General features: G+C 31.7%; 1 protein-coding gene across 3 annotated transcripts in view; it reads left to right on the top strand.

The window, feature by feature from the left end:
* The window catches only part of LOC148284658 (1-phosphatidylinositol 4,5-bisphosphate phosphodiesterase-like), an 87,344-nt gene that overhangs the window by 14,402 nt on the left and 49,057 nt on the right, over positions 1 to 23,885 (top strand). For all 3 annotated transcript variants that reach the window (XM_088236971.1, XM_088236964.1, XM_088236979.1), the window contains exon 2: positions 7,268 to 7,362. In XM_088236971.1, coding sequence (XP_088093097.1) covers positions 7,306 to 7,362 — 57 coding nt within the window. In that variant the 5' untranslated portion in view covers positions 7,268 to 7,305. The remainder of the gene's footprint in view (positions 1 to 7,267; positions 7,363 to 23,885) is intronic.

Below are 23,885 nucleotides of genomic sequence, written 5' to 3' on the forward strand. Positions count from 1 at the left end.
CTTTTAACTTGTGTCTTTGTGTTCGGACGGAAATTTAGACCTTTATAGGGCACCAATGACAAAGTGGTACATAAATATACCACTATCGTACATTCACGGAGACTGGACCGCTGTGCACGCGCAAACCACGAGCCCACTGCGTGATATCGCGTGATTGGCCCATTTCTCACCACGGAAAAAGTCTACACGGCATGAAAAATACAATACGGTGGATCGATACTTATAGTTTTACGATTATTTATTTATTTAATGCCTGGCAAGTGCAATAACTAGCACACCATGAGACCGACTTATCTCTAGTCGGTTTCCTTTTGCAGGATTTTTACCTAAGAGTACTCGCCAAATGTAAATAATGATTTTGATAAAATTATCATTAAAATCTCTTTTGTTAAGTTTTACTATATTATTTGAATCGGGTTGTGGTCCCGGGCTAGGTTGCAGATTCGCGGATCAGACATCCGAGGTTCGAACCCCCTTCTACCCACCCCAACTTGATTTCCATTTTATAAAAAAGAGTTATTTACAACTCGTTAAAAATGGTCACGAAAATTGAAATATTTGGGTAAATTATAAGAAAGCTGATATTTTTTTATTATTTTTAAATAATGTATTTTCCGATGCGTTTTTATTGATGTTTTTAATAAAATAATTGACTAAGAAGTTTTACATAAAAAAAACGAAAAATATAAATATTCTTCGTTACTGTTTTTCTTATAATGTTATATTTATTTGTTCTGTATTGCTGTTGTTTTTCTTAATGAACAAATAATAATTTAAAATAGTTATAATTAAAAAAGTACAAACGAATCCAATGAATGTCAATCTTGTACAATTTTACCGTGCCCTTCAGATTAATATGATATGTGTGAAATAGGCTTATCTCCGTCGGATATCACGCGGCTGGTTTGTTTATTTGGAAATTCTTGTAATAATGAACACACTTTAGAATTGAGATGTTTATTTTCTAATATTTTATTATGTCACAAGAGTCACAATAACGTACACTGGTAGATAGGTCTTCCAGCTTTTTCAAATACAATATTATGTTGATTATTTATTTTTTAAAACATGTAGAAGAATTTGTGTATCTGGGAAGTATGTTTACTTGGGGTGGAAAGACTGAGAAATATATTGAAAGGAGGGTGAGTGCCGGGAATTTTCGATTTGTGGCCCTTATGAATTTTAGCAGCGAAATGTCGAGATCCGTGAACTGTGTAAGGCTGAGACATGCATTATCGACAGAATCAAGAAAGCGGTGCTGCGTCGGTTTGAACATGTAGGGCGAGTGGACAGAGAAAGAACGGCTAAAAGGATCTACGATGCGAATGTTGATGGATGCAGAAAACGAGGAAGACCGAGAAAGACATGGCACGATCAAGTCCATCAAATACTTGAAGATGGACATGTCAAGAGTAGGAATAATCGGCGCGCGTGCATGAAAAAATGTAAAAGTGATATGGCGCTCTATCCTCTCTGCCTACCCAGCTTTTGACGTGATCGTTCCTAAATTTTGCTATTTGGAACACTACACCCATAATTAATAAATTACAACAGTGCTATTAAAAGTGAACTGACATTTATTGATAAATACATAATATTTCAAATATCTGCCTTCTAATAACATGCAAAATGATAAATCAAACCGCTCATACACGCGTTTGTGTAATATTCATGTAAAATAGTGAATTGAACTGGAATCTTGCGTCTCATAAAACGAAATAATACGGACCAAAATGAACACCAAGTCGTTGGAACAATAGGCATAATCCCCCAGTAACTACACACGAGCGTTTCCAGAAATTATCAAACAGCCAGTGGGGCACATGGCGACGGTATCTACCTACTGTCTACAAAAGCTTCTCTTCGGACATCTATCTCCCTTTGTTAACCATGAGTTGAAACAGTGTTTGATTTATTTAGTTTTTTATTGCTTACTTCTTGGTATGAACACTTGACCAATTTACTACTATGCTCTATTTTTTATAAATTTATTGATATCATTTTAACTTTGCTGGAATTCCACTCGTCCATGCGCTTTGTAGTTGCACGATGATTGGTTATCTAGCCTTCATATATCAACTTTAAAATACCAAAATTTTGTAAATGGGGTCTAGAATTCCAATCGTCTATGCGCTTAGTAGCTGCAAGACGTTTTGTAATCTTACATCTTTTTACTATTCATATTTTTTTTTTTTTAAATATCATTAATACACTAAATTTATTTGTCAATTTTTAAAATTTGTAAATGGGGGCTAAATTTCTAACTGTCTATGCGCTCTGTAGCTGCAAGACGTCCTGTAATCTAGCTCCTATCTGTTATAATTTTTGATGGATCTTAAGATCCGATTAAATTAATTGAAAACGAGGAACTAGAATCCCAACCGTCCATGCGCTCTGTAGCTGCAAGACGTACTGGGATATTTATTAATTGTACAGCGTCCTTGAGGTGCTTTTCACAAAAATGGCGCTATATAAATTATCCAACCATATATATATATATATATACCCCTACGGGAAAACGGCATGATGGTTTGTTGCTGTTGTATTTTATAAGGTTTGCAAGACGTAAATCAACACAAAATATGTGTCCTATAAGGGGTTAGTGCTATTAGGGGCAAGCCATCGCGTAATAAATTTATTGTACAATCCTCACGTGCGGTCGTCCATGTCCAATCCCATTAGAGCATTATGGACGCGTTGCGCTCGCTCCGGTATCGGCGTTTGCGTGTTCGCTGTTCATTGCTCGTGGACGCAACCAACGACGCTTGCGGCAGTTATGTAAGAGTAATAATCCAATTGGTCGACAGGGGCCTTATGCTGGACTCGTCCGTCTTTAGAATCGTACGCGACTTCGATAATTCGACGCGTGACAGCATTCTTGAACCACCCATGCGAATGCAGTCGATCGAAAATCAATCGACTTTATCTCGAGTGCCCCAAGCACTCGACATTGACAATCGAATGCGACATCGTTACTTCAGCTGTCAAACTTTTTTCTTGTAAAACGCTCGGCATTCGTGTTTAAAAGACGAGTAGGAATTTTCATTGTATTATAACACTGATCAATGTTATGATGATGGCGTATCAATAAATGTGCGACAAATATAACAGTACTTATTTTCAATCCATTATCAAATGAAGTTTCACTAGAAACATGATTTCAAAATTATTTTATCGCTTGTCAATGTCAAAATATGTATTTGAGATACATATTTTACAATGTAATAATAATTATAATTTAATCTAACTGTACGTTTTTTTTGTACAATTTCATATTGTAATTTTTTTCTCTCGTTTGAAAGAAGAAAGAATCCCTTCTGGACTGATGGCTCCGTATTACTCCGTATGGATCTGCCGGCGAAATAATTTTTAAGTTCGAGTAAACAAAAAACTTTTTCTTTTATTTTTTTATTATTTCATTATTATTGTAATATTTTATTTATTTTTTACGCGTGGAATGATGCGGAGTGGCTATTTCAATGTACGTTTTTTTATTATTTTATTGACATCGTATTTAGTAATGATTAGAAAACTATAATTGGCCTATAATTTTAGTTTTGTAAATATTTTTTGTTATAATGGCTGTTGTTTTCTTTTAATAAATAAAATAAAAATAGAAATAAATATGTTTTTAAAATCTATGAAATAAATATGCAATATTTCTAATAACATGTAGATGTGTGTTATGTCAAAGGCAAATAATAATCATCAATGTTGCAGTGTTTTAGTAAAACATTTTCTTTTATTTTTTTTCATAATATTCTATGCACAAAATATTCTACGGAAGAAGTCTGACAACAAACAATGAAGGTTTACGTGTGGCAGGAGGGCCATTTATAAATACGGATTTGTTGTAGTATTTAAAATGTAACATGATTAGAATGACAGTTGTTAGAAAAAGTGACGACATAACTTTGTAGTAACTTCAAAGGCGTTATTTATATTGGCACACGAAAAACCATTTGTATCTGGCGTGTTAATTATTTTTTTTACTACAATGCATGAAACATTAATATATAAAAACAGCTTTAAAACTTTAAAATACCTCAAATAAACCAACTCAAATAATCATTTTGCAAAAAAACGTTAGAGATGGGACAAATTAATCAATGTAAATTGATCGAATAAAACAATTATTCGTTTGATGTTGTTCATGAAAAAAGTATAAATGTCTCATTTGTTGGTGAATAATTATGTTAAACACACTATAATAGGCTTGTTTTTTCATTTTTTATATCAATTTTGAAATAACTGATAAAATCGATTTGATCAGTCATCAGTAATTTCTTATCACTAATGAAATTAGTTTGACAGCTGTCATTCTAAGCAAGCTATATTTTACGGACTATAGTGTTGCCACTTTCTCGTTCGTCTTTGTAATTAAATTCTCGGACGGTTTTCAAGAATAGCATTGTGACAAAGCAATAGAGATGCCCTATCGACTATTGTCGAGTGGGTGACAAAATGTCACTTCTTTCCAGCATACGGCTCCAGGTCCGACCGATTCACCCGCACAACTTATGTAACCGCTTAGTTATGTAAATTACTATGCTTTGAAACGCTATTCAATAAAATCACATAACTAATACTACTAATTAAAGGTAATGCGTTTGCGTCTAAAAACAATCAATCAATTTTATTAGGAATGTAAATCAGTGGAAAGATAGCTAAGTATGATATGTCACTTTTTATAAAGTTTCATTTGCACTGAAAAATCGGAATTTTAGTTTACAAGCCCAAAGCTAGGGTTTCCTAGGGACAGCGGTGTCCGTATCTTTTTTTATTTTTTATTTCAAAATACAAAAATGTACAAAAACACAATTGTATTCCCATGAGTTAGCAAACTCATTCTGGGATTGATACAATTAAAGATTATCAGATAAAAAATAAAAATACATTTTGTTGAACATAATTAAAACAAAAATGGACATATCTCGGAGACCTTTTTAAAAACAAATTATAATATATTATTTAACATTAAATCACATGGGTTAAGGGTTATCGAGAAATAATTTGAGGAAATGATTTTTTAGTGTTATTTGATTTCCATTCGTAGACTGGTAAGAAATTGATTTAAAGTGAATCGGCAGGAGGTTATATTGAGTAGAGGCAATGTAGAGGAGTGACCTCAATCCGAATTTAGAGGAGTGTACAGGGGGTAAATGTAGACAGTTATGAGATCGTGTGCGATGGTTATGTATATCACTGTTAAAAGTAAGCGCTAAATTTGAGTTTAATTTATGTTGCAATATTTGTAAAAAAGTGTTAGTTATTTCATATGAAGGTAAAATACTAAAAGGAATTATATTTGTCTCGGAATATATCTCCTTTATGCTTAACGGTCGTAGAGAACGGAGAGGGGAGGGGGGGAGTCTGATACACCGTCAACCACATGGCCACGCCCCCCTCGCCTCTTCCCTGCAGAAGTAAGCAACCATTTGTTTTTTTATATATATATACATTATTTTTCATTCTGAGTTCTAAATATTGTTTTAAATATGCTACTATGTTTTCTTACCTATACTGATCATCGTGGTTTCGGATGTGACAGGGTTTAAAGAACACCCTGTATATATATTTTGTTTATTAGTTAAGGTATAAATAGATGTTTAAATTTTATTTGTACAACTATCTTAAATAAATACAGTACAATACAAACATGTCGCGTTTTTCTAGTGACATTTTAATTTTTTTATTTATTTAAAGTTATGTATGAAAACATTTTTCCACAATATCCATATTGATTTTGGAAATACAATTAATTATTCTAAATACATTTCGTATATTTTCATCGGTATTTGTATTATTTGTTATTTCCCTATCATTACTACCGTATGTACTGGTTGTTTAATTTAAGCTGGCGCGTTCGCAAAACTCACACAAACGCATTTAAAATCTACAGGATGTTGATTTAAAAAGTATTATATTAAATTTAAACCAAATGTGCTATCTTTATTGTTTATCAATAAGTGTGTGTAAATATTTTCTCCAATATAATATGTACTGTGCATTTTAATTACACCATATTAATTATTATTATAATAAAACAAAATAACAAATAAAAAACATGCGTGTTGAAAAATAAATAAATATATGACAGTTTCTTAAGTGATTGTATTTTCGATCTAATTTAAAGGGGATGTTTAAAATCATTTGATTAAATATCAAGATTTTTAAAATCAATATTCTGCGCATATTTTTTTTTGGTAAGTTTTGCGAAAGCGCCAGCACTAGATAATCGACCTTTACATGATTTGTTTAAATGAAAATATGTATTTATAAACTACTGTTTTTTATCCGTAAATTAATACATATTTGATACATCGATTACATATTGTTATATTTTTACTATAAAGAATCGCAGGAAAAATTTAGATAACGCAGAACATCCTGTGTATATTTTATTACCATATCATTAGAAACTAACAGAGCAATAGTTGTCTATGTCACGCTCACAAGCGCGTCTTCGCGCGAGAGAGACACAAATTATTTTCATAATGCGTATGCCGTGCGATGTCATACCACGAGCTTATTTTCAGATACAAGAACGCGCCTGCTTTAAAAAATCCACCAGTACATAACAGGGGCGAACCGTGTATAGAAGCGATTTTGCGGAGTCTACCATTATATTTGACTAACCATAATGTTTTACTGTAACTTTATTTACAGAAAAACAAATAAATAATTACCATTTATTTTAAATCATTTTCACCGTTTGTATTTTTATCCCAATATAAATATTAATAAAGCGCGCCCAGCGCCTGCGGTGAGCCAAGAAACTAGCCGATTATTCTAATATATTATATTTTTCTTTAAGATGGTACTTTTGACGTGATACCATAATGACTTTCATGCGTCATATTGCAGGACATATGGCGCTCGACGTGGCCGTTTTTATCACTATTCATTTCTAGAAAAATTCGGCCAGTTGACATTTCAATTGAATACCTAATATCGACTGAATTCATAGTGCTATTTTTTTATTTATTTTTTAATGACTCATGTATTAAAGTAATAGATATCTATATAATGAAATATATCACGAAGTTACATCGTTTGAGTTGATTTCATGGATGAGAGTTGTATCACACAGAACCAGAGAAAAATATAAATTTATAGTATATATTACTTACATTGTATCATGTACCTTCTATGTAGGTACAAATATGTGATTTTTTTATAGCTTACCTGTAAATAAAATCACCATTCGCCACTGGTACATAATATAATTATGTTTGTCTGATTTCCCCTTTGTTGATATTTCCAGGGGTGGAGCAGTAGGCCGGGCGCCTAGCGGGCGCCACAATGACCAAGAAGTTTGAATTCAACTGGCAAATACCTGTGCCAGATGCCTTGCTCCAGGTGTGTATTTACTTCAATTTCAATAGTGAAATATCCCCTTTTTTACATTTTAAAATTAATAAGGGTATATGAAATACTGTTGAGTATAAAAAAAAAGTCGGCCTCGTGTGTAATGGTCAGCGCGTTTTCCTACCATGCAAGAGATCTCGTGTTCGATTCCCGACATGGTTGATATGAAATATTTATTTATAAAAGGGTGTTTTCACACTAGAATATTTCATAGTCCTTTGACTGATACCTGAAGCGTAAGACTGATCATCTTACCTTCATGTTACAGAAATAATCAAAATACGCTGCGATTGGTATGCCAATGCAGTGCCCTGTGCACCATTAAGTGCGGAAAGGGAATGATGATGATTATGATAAAAAAAATATATAACTTATTAGTAGCATAAAAAATGATTTTAAATTTCGGCAAAAACGGTCATTGCATTGGCCAAGCGTCTGATACTTTGTTTATTTGCTTAAATTTAATGTTGTGCACACAGTGCTATGTTAATATAAATCTAGACAATATTACGAACAAAAAATAAACCTAACACAGCACCAATTACGTACACAACACAATATATGAAACAACTATCTAACAGTACAACAAGATGTAAGAAGAATTTGTGCTTTGTGTGAATTTACTAGTGATTGTGTTTTTATTGTTGTGAGTATGAAATGTAGTGCGTGGAGTGAGGTGTATGGAGTGATGTGTATAAGATGTGGTGTTTATGTAGTGTGTATTCTGGTAGTACCTAGTTTAGTATTAATTGTTTCTGTTTATTTTCAAAGAGGCTAAATGATACTAATATTACAGTAACTTTAAACTTTGAAGTAGGGCACGCATAAGCAAATTCCCCTATGTGCTCCAATAATAACAATAATAACATTAGTAATACTAAATACGTCACGATTCGTGTAAATTATGAACTTTTTTGAGACCGTTTAAATTTAAATATAACATCGTCATAAATCTTGACGTCATAATTATCAAGGCCAAGCATGTCGCGTTTTTGTGGGTGCATATTAAAAAAAAAAAGTTTTGTATGAAAACATTTCTCCACAATATTCATACTGATTTTTAAAACACAATTCATTTATCTAATTCCATTTAATATATTTTTATCAGTATTCATAGTACGTGATATTCCCTACTATACCCTCTATTCAGTTTTTCATTTACAGCAAACAATCGGTAACGAATCATAAACATAGGAATAACCATTTATTTATTTACTTATAACACTTTATTGCACATTTTTTGAGACATAAGTCCCAACTACATGGGACCAGAAGTTTTGCGTTGAGTTTGGACGAATAATTAGTAAACACGGACGTACGAGTATATTTACAATATTCTTATTATATTCACATACGATATATATACTTATATATATTCACATAAAAGCACCTTCAGTTAATTCTCTTATTTCAATGGTACCAATATTCAATACAGGAAATCCGTAAAAAATCTAGGAGTACAAATGGATGAACATCTCTGCTGGCCAGCTCATACTAATGAATTAAGCCGCAAAATATTTTTCAGTCTACACTCACTTAGAAGGTTGCAAAAATTCTTACCCATTAATACTAAATGCACCCTTGTTCAAGCATTACTACTACCCATTCTAGATTACGCTGATGTTTCCATGACTGATTTAAGCAGTGAGCAACTCGATAAACTTGAACGACTTCAGAATACATGCATAAGGTACATTTTTGGTCTTAGGAAATATGACCACATTTCTGATTATCGTAGGCAACTGAAATGGCTCAAAATTAGATAGCGGAGAGACTATCACTCCCTCTCACTTCTGTTCAATGTACTTCATAGTCCTAACGCTCCTATATACCTGCGTGAAAAATTTCAAAGCTTATCAGTTCATGGTTTACCTCTTCGTTCTAATTCTCGAGGCACTCTCTTAATACCCATACACAATTCCTCTTTCTTCTCTAACTCATATAGTGTCCATGCGGCTCGACTGTGGAATCATCTCCCATCCACCATCAAAGATTTTACTACATTATCTCTGTTTAAATCACGTCTGAAGAAATATTTCCTTTCTCTTCCTTAATCTCTCCTCCTTTTCTTTTTCCCATTGAGTAATAGTTTTGATTTAAGGTAATTCATAAACAAATACGTTTATTTCTATTTTTATATATCTTTAGCTTTTTAATTTATTTTTTTCTATTGAATATGTTCTGTAACTTGAATTATAAAAATAAAACTTTTATTTTATTGGTTGGTTGGAAGAAATTGCCATTTGGCAATAAGCCCGCCAATATACAAATAACATTATGTACAAAAAGTTAAATAAAAAAAAATACAAAAATTAATCACCACAAATATTACTTAGGATCAGAAACATAATAATATGTTTTTTTAATAAATATGTGGGACATCAATATGGTAAGCAGCAAACTCAAACATTTGATGTACATTTAATAAAAAAGAGAGAAAGAAAAGGGTGGTCATACATTCAGAAAATCATCAATGAGTTTCCCACTCAAATCCGGTCCTTAACACTTTTGAAAATAGTTTTTGTCGTTCAGAGCTTAATACGCTCTTCCAAAATATTGAACACTCTCGGGGCGATAAAGGCGATATGTCTCTGAGTAAAAGTCGTACCGGTTTTGGGTATGACATAAGTCGTGCTCTGGAAAACCTCGTATGAACCATATTCACCTTTAGCGAAATAGGATCTTCTATAATATGTTTATCGCAAACCTATTACAAAACTATCGTAACTAATGAAAAATCATTTTTTTCCTTTGTACACAGTAAGACGCACGATTTTAATATTTTTATTATTTTATTTATTTATTTATTTATTTTACATAAACGGCATAAATTGCCTTTAACATATATTAAACATAAATATGAAAAAAAAATTACATATATCAAAACATAACAAAAAATTATAAAATTGCATAACTATAACAATAGTAACAAGTAGGTAAATACACATAAGCAACCAAAAGTATTAACGAAATAAATACATAAATATGAAAAAACAAAAAAAGGAAAAACATTTTTAAATATAAAGAAAAGTTTAAGAATAATATTGTGAGAGAAAAAAAGAAATCAGACTCGTTTTATAACTATCAAGTCCAAAACCAAATATATCAGCCTTGTCCTCATACTGATTGCCATATCTATGGAGCCTAGGGATAGGCGAGTGCATGTGATAGTTGGTTCTAGAACTTGCAGAACAAAAAAGAGATCTGTGGCGGGTATGTCGACCAGGTACACGGAAACACACCAACTCCAGCAAATCTGGACAGTCAATTAATGAATTGATCACCTTAAAAAGTAATATTAGGTCAGTTAGGATTCTTCTATCAGAAAGTCTTAAAATACCATTATGCCATACAATAATAATTGTAACTCTAGGCGACTTAAAGGCGAAGATATTTTATTTACGTTTATTCTAAAGTTCACGCTCAAAAGTTAAAATGTGGGTTAAAAGTGAATTTCTCAATAATTATTAATAATTTGTACTTACGATAGTCGTGTACGGTGTGATATATAACTTTTACTGAAATAACGCAATCGAAGAGAGATTTGGTTTCAGCTCTATGATTTTTAAAGTTTTGTAATTACTCCACATGTGTCGTCACAAGTTTTCTTCGATGAGTTCTGCTGATTGATAATTTGGTTTACCTTAAACTTTCAATTATCATAACACTCTATCATTGATTGATTCGGAAAAACTAGAGACGTCGTTCAGTGTAGTTCGTTTTTTTTAAATGCATTTTCAAGAAATTTCGTCGTAAAATTTAATGCTGCTAAATGTTTTTTACCGCGTCTGAGAAAACATTTTAAATATTTAATTTCCCGTAGGACTGAACTTCCTCGTTGAATCAAACCCATGGTACTTTTTCAAAAAAATAATGAAACCTTCTTAAATATTATGTCTATGTAATTTTTTGCCCATTTTTTTGTGGTTATTTTTCATTTTTATTTGTACCAAATAAGTTTTGCTTTAATTTCAAGCTATCCTGAAAGTTGAGTTTTTCTACTGACATTTCTTGGTGGAACTGCGTTTTATTTATAATATTAAAAATATTTTATTGTTTTATTCCACTTTTATTTATTAATTTTTTATAATTTTTTTACCAGTGACCGGATTTTGTCGTGACCGACATCAGTCTGACGATGTCGGTCACGACGAAACCCGGTCACTGGTAAAAAATGTATATATTTTTAAAAAATAAAATTTGAATAAAACTATTAAGTATTTTTATTATTATAATTATCCTGAAAGTTATTTTTCTAAAGAAATATTTGTGTTCTTATGATTTTGATTTTGAGTAAATGGTTATGAAGTTAAGGTGACGGGGTTCGAACCTCGGACCCTTTATCTGCGACACTGGCTCTGGTCACAATCGGGTTATTTTTTGTTTAACATTATTATTTCTATTGTTTATGTTTCATTTTTGTTTACAAGAGTTTGAGTAAAACATCTGTATTCTGTATGTTATATTATTATTGGTAACTATGTATGTATCAAGTTTTTAACAATATCTTATATGATTTTAGGTGTATTTTCCGATGTTTGTATATCCAGTCAAGCATTTAATAAATCAATAATTAGTTTCGTGCACTCTAGAGATAAAAGATTTTTTTATCGACTAAATTTATTAACATTGACGGGTATTTATAAATTTATATACCGGAACTTTTCGTTATTGTAAAATCAAGACGCGAATATTTATTTTAAATAAGAAAACAGTCACATTCACAACACTAGAAAGAAAGGTAAATTGAAAATTCCTCTAGCGAAAAAATCGTTCATTCAATGATTCGTTTATATGCATGCCCGTATAAGTATTTGATAAATTAAAAAAAAAAGAAACAGGAAATCACTTGTATCAAAATGTTTGTGTTAACAGTATTCTTAATAAATAAATGTTATTATAGTATTAATGAATATTTGGAAGGTGCGACGGAGTTTTATTTTAATTTTAATTTTGATATTATTTTATTTGTTTTTGATCTGACTGTAATTTTTTTATTTGAAAATCCATTTACTAACCCTTACGGATTATTACACTCATTTTACAAAAATAATATTTACATTTTTTATTCATACTCTGTTGTTCAAAATAATATTTTTTTACATCTTTTGAAAAGTTTGTCTGAGCCTTTTGTTTATTTTTGTCTGGTAGTTTATTGTATAATTTCAATCCCTGGTTTATTAGTCTCGACGGTCCTTGTCTTGTTTTAGAAAGTGGTTTATGATATTTTTCTGATATTCTCGTATTATGTCCATGTTTACTACAATTTTTTACAAGTTTTAGTTCTTCGTCTACGTCTAATAAATTGCTAGCGGCAATAAGTCTGCCATTTAACCGTGTACACCTTTGTTTTATCATTTTGTATTTATCACATTGTATATATATGTACCTCAGAGGTAGACGGATGCAAATCCAAACGTCAAATGTTCAACAGTTGCCTAAAGAATCTACTTTCTCTAAGTGATTTATATTAATTCAAAACATCAATTTGTATGTTCGGTATTTAAATACATTGGGTTATTCTTTATAAGACTTACATTTCTTTAAAATCAATGGATATGATCATAATTGCACAAAAATCCATAATTGAAATAATACTCAGAGTCCCGATACTGACATCTACTGAAGAAATATTACACAAAACTTATGACACCAAAACAATTATACGCTAAAACAATACTCACTTACTGATTCAAAAACTACTCTTACTCAAATGAAAGACATAACCCCTACAATAAATCACAAACAAATAATATAACCACTAGATCCTCAACACAAAGACAACTTAAACAAATACAAACTAATACCACTTTCGGACAAAGGGATTTTGAGTATTATTCCATTAAAATCTATAACCTACTTCCACTGTCTATTAAAACAATTAAAACAAATAAGTAACGAGAAAATGTTTAAAAATGCTATAAAAATGGATAGTGGAGCTAGGTAGAAGTAAAATGGATTGTCTCATTCGCCCAAACCAATATTGAATCAACCGCTCCACAAGTGTATGGCTTATGTTAAGTTTTTGTTATTTTCATTGTGCGTTTTGTAATATAAATAATATAGATGTACACATAATATATACCTAGTTTTTAAAACAAACCGTGAATATTTTGTTAATTATCTCTTTTTATTAAGTTAGTCTTCTTTGTTTATTCTCTAATGTAAAACATTTCAAAAAAGGATATCGTTAAGTGTCCTCGGCACGGGTAACCCCAGTGAGGACACATTATTTTTATTATTAACTATAGTTTGTAAGAGAAAAATATGAATAAATAAATAAATAAAAATAAATAAACCGGATACAAAAATTGAAATGTCATTTCATCAAATTCTGGATTTGCATCCGTCTGCCTCTGAGGTACAGATATTATGGTAAGTAAAGATTTTTTATGACCGTTATATTAGAGGATTTGGCGATCGCACATTGTTTTAAATTTCCATTCGTTTATTATTTTCAAAAGCTTTCGAAACGGTTTACGATCCTTTGCCAAAATTTCCCAAATTCCATCCGCATGGTAAGTCCATACGGAAGATATACGTACATATGCACATAAATATGTAATATTATGTGGAACGCTTACCGTTTTAGCTACGAATGTAATAAAACTGTTCCATTAAATCAATTCGCAGATTCACTTTACGCGTTGGCTGATTGTCCGTCCTAAAATTCAACTCGAGGTCAAGGCGTTCTCAGACGAAAGATATTGCATCGCAATAATTATGATGATGCCGTGCTTCTTGCTAGCAGCAAAGAAGACCTGCAATTCTTGGTAACAAAAGTCTACGATGTATGCGAGAAAAGCGATTTATTTATTTATTTATTCATATTTTTCGCTTACAAACTATAATTAATAATAAAAATAATGTGACCTCACTGGGGTTTCCCGTGCCGAGGACACTTAACAATTTAGTTTTTTTAAATTACATTTGAGAATAAACAAAGAAGACTAACTTAAAAAACAAACATAATTAACAAATATTCAGACAGTTTTAAAAACAAGGTATTTATGTACATCTATATTATTTATATTACAAAACACACAATGAAAATAACAAAAACCTAACATAAGCTATACAGTTGTGGAGCAGTCAATTCAGTATTGGGCGAATGAGACAATCCATGCTTATGAATGTTGATAAATCAAAAGTGATGGTTTTTGAAAGGGATGAAAATATAACTAAATGTGAGATCAGTGTGTACGGAGAAATTCTGAATCAGGTAGAAGAATTTGTGTACCTGGGAAGTATGTTTACCAGGGATGGAAAGACCGAGAAAGAAATTGAAAAGAGGGTGAGTGCCGAGAACAAGGTAAACGGTGCACTGAAATCTACTTTGGCAAACAAATTTTTTTCGCAGGAGGCTAAACTAGCAGTTCACAACGGAGTTCTAGTGCCAACTCTAATGTATGGGAGCGAAGTATGGAATTGGAAAAATAATGATGAAAGTAGGTTGAATGCTGTCGAAATGCGACCCCTTAGGCGAATGTGTGGTAAAACGATGAATGATAGGTGCACAAATGTCGAGATCCGTGAAGTGTGCAAGGCTGAGACATGCATTGTCGACAAAATCAAGAAAGGGGTGCTGCGTTGGTTTGGACGTGTAGAGCGAATGGACAACAAAAGAACGGCCAAAAGGATCTACGATGCGAATGTTGATGGATGCAGAAAACGAGGAAGACCGAGAAAGACATGGCGCGATCGAGTCCATCAAATACTTGAAGATGGAAATTTCAAAAGTAGGAATAATCGGCGTGCGTGCATGAGAAGATATATGAATGAGTATGCGAGGTCTGTATGCCAAGATAGAGTGATATGGCGTTCTATCCTCTCGGCCTACCCCTACGGGGAAACGGCGTGATGGTCTGTTTAATTAGATATATTATGTTCATTTTGCACCACAACATGCCAGGGTGCCCAAACAGTGGTGCATTACCACACAAAAAGCCTGGGTTTACAAAACAACTTTAATTACTGCAATATCACCGAGAATCGAACCCGGAACCTATACGTGCGAGGCAAGCTATTACTAATCACGAGGTCTACCAATGCTTTGATTAGTTACGTTATGTAGCCTCGATTATATTTTATTCACAATTCATGATACTTTACCTAAATTATATATCCTAGTCCATCTTTCAAAAAGGCTTATCTCAAATTTGTTAAGTTTTTAGACGACTTTTTAAGAATTGTTTTAGAAATTTTTCGCCTTTAAAAATAATAAAAAAATAATCTTACTGTATTTTGCTGGGTTATAAAAAATATTTTAAGTCCGTATGATGCCCGTTTTTTCCGTAAATATATCTTAATTTTTATTAAAATATTCATAACTAGGTTTCGACAAAAAACGAGATACGCCTTTTTGAAAGATAGGCGACGATATGGAGAAATCACGCAAATTTAATATGTTTTTAATACATAACTTGTGTAATAAAAAGAATGATTCATTTTAATGTCAAGGAAAAGCAAAATTTAAAAAATATTAATTTCTTGGAATTGTGATGAATTGTTTTACCTGTTTTTCGTATTTGTACCAGCAGAAAACAAGAAATCTCATTGCTCTATCATTTTCATCATCATTTCCTTTCCGCACCTAATGGTGCATAGGAAACTGCATTGGTACACCAATCGCAGTATAGTTTGATCATTTTTATTACATGAAGGTAATATGATCAGTCTTACATTCATGTACCAGTCCAGGGACTATGAAATGCTCCAGTGTAAAAACACCTTTTTTAAATAAAATTTTCATGTCAACCATGTCGGGGATCGAACCCGAGACCTCTTGCAAGGTAGGCAAGCGCGCTGACCACGACACTACGAGGCCGACTTTCTTTTTTTCTAACTGATGTACGAATACGTATCAAATCTAAATAATACGTGATGTACCTAATTAAACTTTTTAATTTCTTTTTTCAAAGTTGTTTTGATTTAATATGACCAATGATTAGATCGTAGATAGGAACATTAAAAAAACATAAAATTATACAGGTGATCTTTAAATCCTGTCACATCCGAAACCACGATGATCAGTATGAGCAAGAAGACATATTAGCACATTAAAATAAAATTTTAGAACGACTATAATCTTAAAAAATAAAATATGGAAAAAAACAAATGGTTGCTTACTTCGGCAGTGGAGATACGAGAAGGGGGAGAGGAGAGTCTGAGACAACCGTACGGCCGCGCCCCCCTCGCTTCTCCCCTGCAGAAGTAATCAACCATTTGCTTTTTTTTTTTTGATATTTTACTTTTAAAAATTTTCTTCGTTCTAACTACTTTTAAAATATGCTTATATGTCTTCTTGCCTATACTGATCATAGTGGTTTCGGGTGTGACAGGGTTTTAAGAACACCTTGTATTTATTCCTATAAAGATGCATATTACAAAAAAAAAGCGTACCCCTAACACTACGAGGCCAAGAGTCCTGTGTTAAGTTAAATAAGCATGGCGTGAAGCGATAACAAAGCATTTGCTTTATTTCGAATCTCAAAAAATATGACCATCGATCACCCTTTCGCACCGACCTCAAGTGGATTTGTTCTAGCAACCCTCAAATTCAAATCTCTCTCATTTCTTTATAACCCTTGCCCTCCAAAATATCGTGCTGAGAATTTCATTAACCTTTCTAATTACGCTCCATAACTTCACTCATCCCAGGAAATGACGCTTTCTGTTCCTCGACATACCTCATCATTCTTCAGTAATTCCTTTTCTGTTCAAGGTACCAGACTTTGTAAAGACCTACCTCTTCATATGAAAAGTGCGCCTTCTTTGGCCACTCTTAAGGAACGCCTGAAGCATTATTATACATTAAAATATTTAAGTTTGTCCAAATGTTTGTAGACAAAATACTGAATTTCACCCCCTCGGGAGTCATTAACTTAGTATTATTATTATTATTATTTTTTATTATTTATAAATCATATAACACAAAGTATTTTACAAGTATAATACGTTGAATTACATTCCCGGGAAATACAACAACTCAGTTCGGGACATAAATAATATTAACATTTAGAAAATAACACATATTGAAAACAACAAAGAAACAAAGCAAGTTAGCTTACACATGTTATTATATTCTTAGATCCCTAACTTCCCTTCATATTTTATTTTATTTATTCCTTTTCTTCCCTGGACCCTCTTCCTGCGTCCTTCCAAACTCATTACTACATAAACTTTAATCTGTTTTCAATGCAGCAGCGAGTCTGATTACGGGAGTAAAAAAATATTCTCACATCTCACATCTTCGAGATTTGCACTGGTTAAAAAGCCCAGAGAGAGAATAAAATACAAGCTTTGCTGGACAGTATTCAAATCCCTTCATGAAATGGCTCCAAGATACCCATTGGACCTTTGTATTAAGGAAAATACATGTCAAAGAAAATCTACTCTTAGGTCAACATTTGATTCAGGAAGAGGAAAACTTGTCGAAATCCGGTGCTCCCCAAACACTAAATTTGGAGATCGTGCTTTTGCCGTTGCCTGGAACCAATTGCCTTCAAACTTACGAATCATCGACAGTCCCATTCAGTTCAGATCCCAACTAAAATCTCACTTCTTTAGATTATCATACCCTCAATTTTAAAACATAAATTATAATATGTCACTTGAGTTAAGTTAGAATGTAAGTTTGAGTATACAATTGAAAAGCGCCCTTGAGGTGATTTTTCACAAAAATGGCGCTATATACCCGCCAAATATTATAATAATTATTATTATTCTGTTATTACCTGATACCAAATTCCTCGTTATGTAATGTGTATAACACAAGTATTTTTCACTAAAAAATATCTGAAATTCCAAAATAAATATGTGTACTTTTCTTTTTTAAATTAAGTAACTATAAATTTTTCCCCGTCTGTTTTTTAGTTGACTAAAAAATATTGCTTTCAGCAATTAGCCCGCCGAAGTACTTATTTTTTATGAATTTGAAGTCTTAAATAAATAAATAAAAATCGGTAAAATCCATTTATTTATAAAGGTGCGAAGGTTTTCACGGTCACGGCTTAAATTAAACTCAACATGGTTCCCAGCACTACATACTACAAAAATTAATAGAAATGTGCATACTGCCGACTGCGACACGGTACAAGTTACTAGTACTTAAACACATAGTTTTTTCTACAAAACACTCAGTTTACCCTGAAGGTGGCTCCTGCAATAGTAGCTGAAACGTCGGCACAAATCCAACACACACGGTATCACCCAAAAAGAAACCATTTATTCATTTTTATTTTGTATTTTTATCTCGAAATTGGGCGCTCATAAACATATTCGTATTTGTGCTCTAATAATAAAAATGTACATAAATATGTTGTTTAATACGTATTTCTTAATCTTTTGTTTTTAATTTTGATAAAAAAAATTCTTCGTGTATATTTATTTCCCATATCAGAATATTTTTTAACTACCTCATTTTTTAAATTTATTTTTTTAAATTAATTTATTGCATATTATAGGTATACATATTTAATAACAGGGAATTTATATAAAAATAGTGAATAGAAAATGAGCCTGTTCGAAGATGGAGATTTTTTATCTTTTTAAGTATAAGTAGTTCTATACTAATAAAACAATAAAAAAATACTAAAACAACTTAATTATAAATGCCTAGCTAATAAAATGCAAGATATTAATAATCGTAATTATACAAATATAAAATATATGAACTAGAAATCAAACACTGATTTGAGTCTACTGAACACTTTATTTTATTTTTACAAATATAAACATATAAAAATAAAAACTTCGTGACAATTGTTTCGCCTTATTAGGGCATTTTCAAACGAATGTGAAGATTATTTGGATTGAATGTCCTTATGTAGTTATATAATTCAAGGTACTTAAGTAGAAAATAAAAATAATCTAATGAACTATAGCATTTACATTAATGAGGGAAAAATCAATGGTTAAGGGTGAGGGTAAGTGTTTAATAGGTAATGGGAATTTAGATATTTATATTAGAATTTCGGGGAAAATATAACAAAGTATTTATTGACACACAAGTATGTATTGTGAGATAATTAATAAAGCTCTATAGTTTTGTAAACTTAGATAATTGTTGTCGAAAAAATATCAATAATATTATAATGGGTTGCTGTTCATTTTAGTTTTAAAACATGATTGAAAAATATTTGTAAAAATAAAATAAAGTGTTCAGTAGACTCAAATCAGTGTTTGATTTCTAATTATAAGTTTAAAAATGGAGTTCTACAAAATAAACACCAAATCAATCAATAAAATATATGCATGTGCCAAGAATAAAATTTTGTGACTTCGCCTTTTTTCGAAATGGGAGTCTGATTTTTACCCTTTCTCTAGTACTGTGATCATGTTCATGTTGGCTTTGATATTTTTTCACTAAAATTCAATGTTTCTTTTAGAATTAATAAAATTATTTAATAGTATCATTGTATTGTAAAATAATATTTGCTTATATCTTCGTACTTTTAATTTATTTAACATCGAATCTACGATTGATACAAAAATAAATATCTTAATCCCAGTGTTAATAAAAGAATGAACCAAGTCCTAGGTAGCAAAATACCAACCCCCGGATTTGATCCTAATCCAGAAAAAAATGTCCTTTGGGCAAAATGATCTCGGAGGCGCATTCAGTTCCGTAATTAAACCTTTCCTGTGTAAATGGAGGGAGAGAGTGCCCTACATTCGGCGTATCCCACGGGATGATGCCAGGGCCGGATTAGGTTACCCCATAGGCAGGGCCGAGGTTGCACCACAGACAGTGTCGGCATAGATGATTAGCAAGGATACGGGTGATTGATGAACCTTCTTATCGGGCTAGTGAGTTTTTTTATTTATTAATATTTTACCTTACAAAACTACATATTTAATATAATATAAACACTTAAATAAAAAGTTTTATGTTACACAAATACAATAACTCAGCAGTTTCGTGTTGAGAACATGCTTAGATAAAGATAATTAGAAATGAAAAAAAAAAATTGTGGCTCTAAATTTTTTTATATTTATAAATGGTACATAATATGCGAATAGCAATAAAAATCTTTTAATTTTAAAAAAGAAAAGAAAAGTGATCTAATAAAGTATACTACACGTAAATACAAAATAGTATTCAAAAGTATACGTAGAAAGCATAACAACCTAACAAATGTAAATTAACGTTCGACATCTTTAAAATGATAAAATAGAGTTTTTTTTTATTTATTGAAATAATTTTTTGACACAATAAGTATAAAATTACAAGTGATTAGTACATACATATTTAATAATAACTTTTCTACCTCTCTAATAGGGTGAAAACTCGTCTTTACGTTTTATATTTATATTTGTATTTAAATTTATATGTATTGTATTTTTTTTTACATTTCATTTTTACCATCTAAAAAAGATTCTTTATAATTAGATATTATATTCTAAAAGAAACACAATTTTCTACTGTATGGGGTTCAGGATAGGGTGGATCTCATGTGTTTTTAAAATTTATATTTAAATGTTTTAATATTTTCCATTAATTTTAGGATTTCTGTAAGATTCTTAAAGTTTTCTTTGTCACCATATGAATAATGATTTAAAGCTGCAGTTGTAGTGCATCTGAGTAAAATTAAATTATTTGGAAACCTAGGGTTTCGATAATTTTGTGAATTAGTGTTTTTTTTTTCCTTTGAAAGTTTGTATAATATATGCTTTTTTAAAGATGTCATCAATTGAGGGTATATCTAGTTCTTTATAAAATAAAATTGAAAGGTACGAATATGTTCTGGGCTTTTTTTATTTAATTTTTGCGATGGTTTTTTGAGCAATTAAAAGTGGACGTAAAGTTTTCTTGTAAGCTCCTCCCCAGCCTATGATTCCATACTTCAGAATAGACTGTATGATTGCGTAGTAAGCAGTTTTTTTTTTTTTTTTGAGTAAGAATGCTTCTTAATCTAACAAATACGTAATGAAGTTTTCTAACTCTTTTTACTAAAGTATTTAAATGTAATTTCCATTTCATATTACTATCTAGGATAGTACCAAGGTACTTGATATCATTAGACTTTTTAACTATCGTACATATTTGGGGGCACATAGAATTATTAATATCATTTTCCTTACTGTGTAAAATGATATTAAAATTAGTAAGAAGATCACAATGATTTATTGAAAAGGGTAGGAAGAATGTTTTTTCATTATTCAGTGATAAGAGATTCAAATCGAACCATTTTTAAATAAATTGATACCTTGATTCTTATACTGTTTTAGTATAGTATATTTTTTTGATGAAATAAACCAAAAAAAAATTTAAATAAAATATTGCAGTCCAAATAACATTTTAAATCAATATTTCACGTTCACCCCGTCAGGAATCGAACTTAGGACCTCAAGCATGGTAGGCGAACGCGTTAGCCGCTTCACGAGGCGTACTTATCTCCACCCGATTTCCTTATTCAGGATTTTTACCCGAGGGCAACGATCGAGTCGAGAACACTCGTCCAGGGTTCTGGTCCTATGTCACACACACAAAACTGTATTCTACATCCGCCCGGACACATATTTTATACGAAAATAGTATATATTTTTTAAGTATCGCGGCTAGATAGAATACGCCCCTGTATCGAAAGGAAACGCCCTTCGTTCTCTATGCAAGACGTACTTTGTGAAGGTTACAAGTCCCGGACAGATTCATTTCCTTATAATGTATTATCCCCGAACGAATTTATAAAGGAATTTGTTATTGCTCAAAAAAATAAATACGCAAAATTGGCCCATTTCAGACGATCTTAAGGCCCATTTCAAACATCCACACGGCACGACAAAATAACATAGAGTGGATTGATTTTTATTGAATCATAATATATTTTTCAATTATATTAATTTATTTAAAACCAGGCAAATGCACTAACCGGTACAATAATTTCATTTTAATTTTACCATTTATACTGTTACTTTTATTTTCATATAAAAAGTAAGTAAGTAGTGTTTTTTTATCGAAATATTTCTCTGTTTTAGGTATTATTTTTTATTGTTTGTAGACAAAATAAATAAATAAAACTACGTGACGCCGCCGCCGACTAATCTCTACTCGATTTCCTTTCGCAAGATTTTTTTTTTCTGAGAGCATACGCCGAATAAATAAATTCATTTGGTGCTTGTCAGGTCCCCCGACGCGACGTTGGAGATCACCGCGGGGAAAGCAATTCTGTCCTGCGCTACTTTTGTATTCCGCAGCCAGGACGACTACTTATTGATGTATTCGCCATAGTGATTCCTGGAAAAAGATCACCAAAGTGGTTTTCCGTTGCCTTCTCTGGTGGATTTTTCTGTCGGGGTTTTAGCTTCTTTCAGCTTCCCTTAGCTGGTTGGTTCTGGTTTGCAGGCGCCAGAAACTCGCCTTTCACCTTCTCGTCATCTGCTGAGATCACACCGTTATGAGAGTGATCCCATTGCCCAGAGTTCTCGACGTGAACGCTAACGAGTTGGACTAGTCAGTTTAAGAAAGAAGGACGTTTCTACATAAAACAAAAAACGGAGAAAATAAATATTTTGTAACTCGGAGATTGAAAAATTCGCTGTGTGAAAAATACAACAAAAATGTAATATATTATTATGCGACAGTATGTATAATGGTTTTACCTAACGGAATATACATATTAATTTTAATTAATTTTACGTCATATATTTAAAAATCAACGTTTTCATCTTCTTTTTAGTAAAAATAATACAAGAAAATATGTTATACTTCAATGAAAAGACGTTTCTAGCTAGAAACGCCCTTTTTATTTAGTAATTAAGTAAACGCCTTTCATTTTTAGTGTTAATATGCCAATTGATTCTACTCAACTAAATAATAAAATAGACGTTACTGGCCATTTACTGTTTTTCAAACTAGTAACGCCGACCTAATAATCAATTAACTTCGAAATTACCAGCAGATCTTAAATTTAATTTAATGAAAAAAGAGTATGTACATTCATTACAGATGTTTTTAAAAACGGAATAGGAAAAAAAAGTATTTTAATCAGTCTTTTATAATTATATAAGTCAGCACAGCATTTTATATTTAGTAATCTTCAAGACTTTTTGCAGTTTAGTCTCATTTATTAGTGAAAATAATAGGGTTGTGGTTATTTTAGGAAGATGGATGTATTTTTAGTAGATGCGTATTTTTTTCCTGATTCCGAATATGTATTTAACTATTTTTCGAAAAAAATGTTAGATGCGTCCTTCTTTCTTATGACGGCAGAGTAGTGTTGCTGGTGCTCCATCAAGATGTAACTCACAGCGGCTCTTCTGACAATTCGAACCCCATTCATACAATAAATAAATTTAAAAACCCGATAATGTAATATGTTTTTATTTAATCGTCTATTAACATTCGCATCCTAAATGTATTATTTTAACCGTTCATTCGCTCTACGTGTCTAAACCAACGCAACACTCCTTTCTTGATTTTGTCGATAGTGCTTGTCCCTTACATAACGCATAGATCACGACATATGTGCACTTATCGTGCAGAACTTTGCCACATATTCACCCGAAAGATC

The sequence above is a fragment of the Micrasema longulum genome, unplaced genomic scaffold (assembly GCF_059751315.1).
Source record: "Micrasema longulum isolate JH-2025_06_02 unplaced genomic scaffold, ASM5975131v1 h1tg000098l, whole genome shotgun sequence".
NCBI lineage: Eukaryota > Metazoa > Arthropoda > Insecta > Trichoptera > Brachycentridae > Micrasema > Micrasema longulum.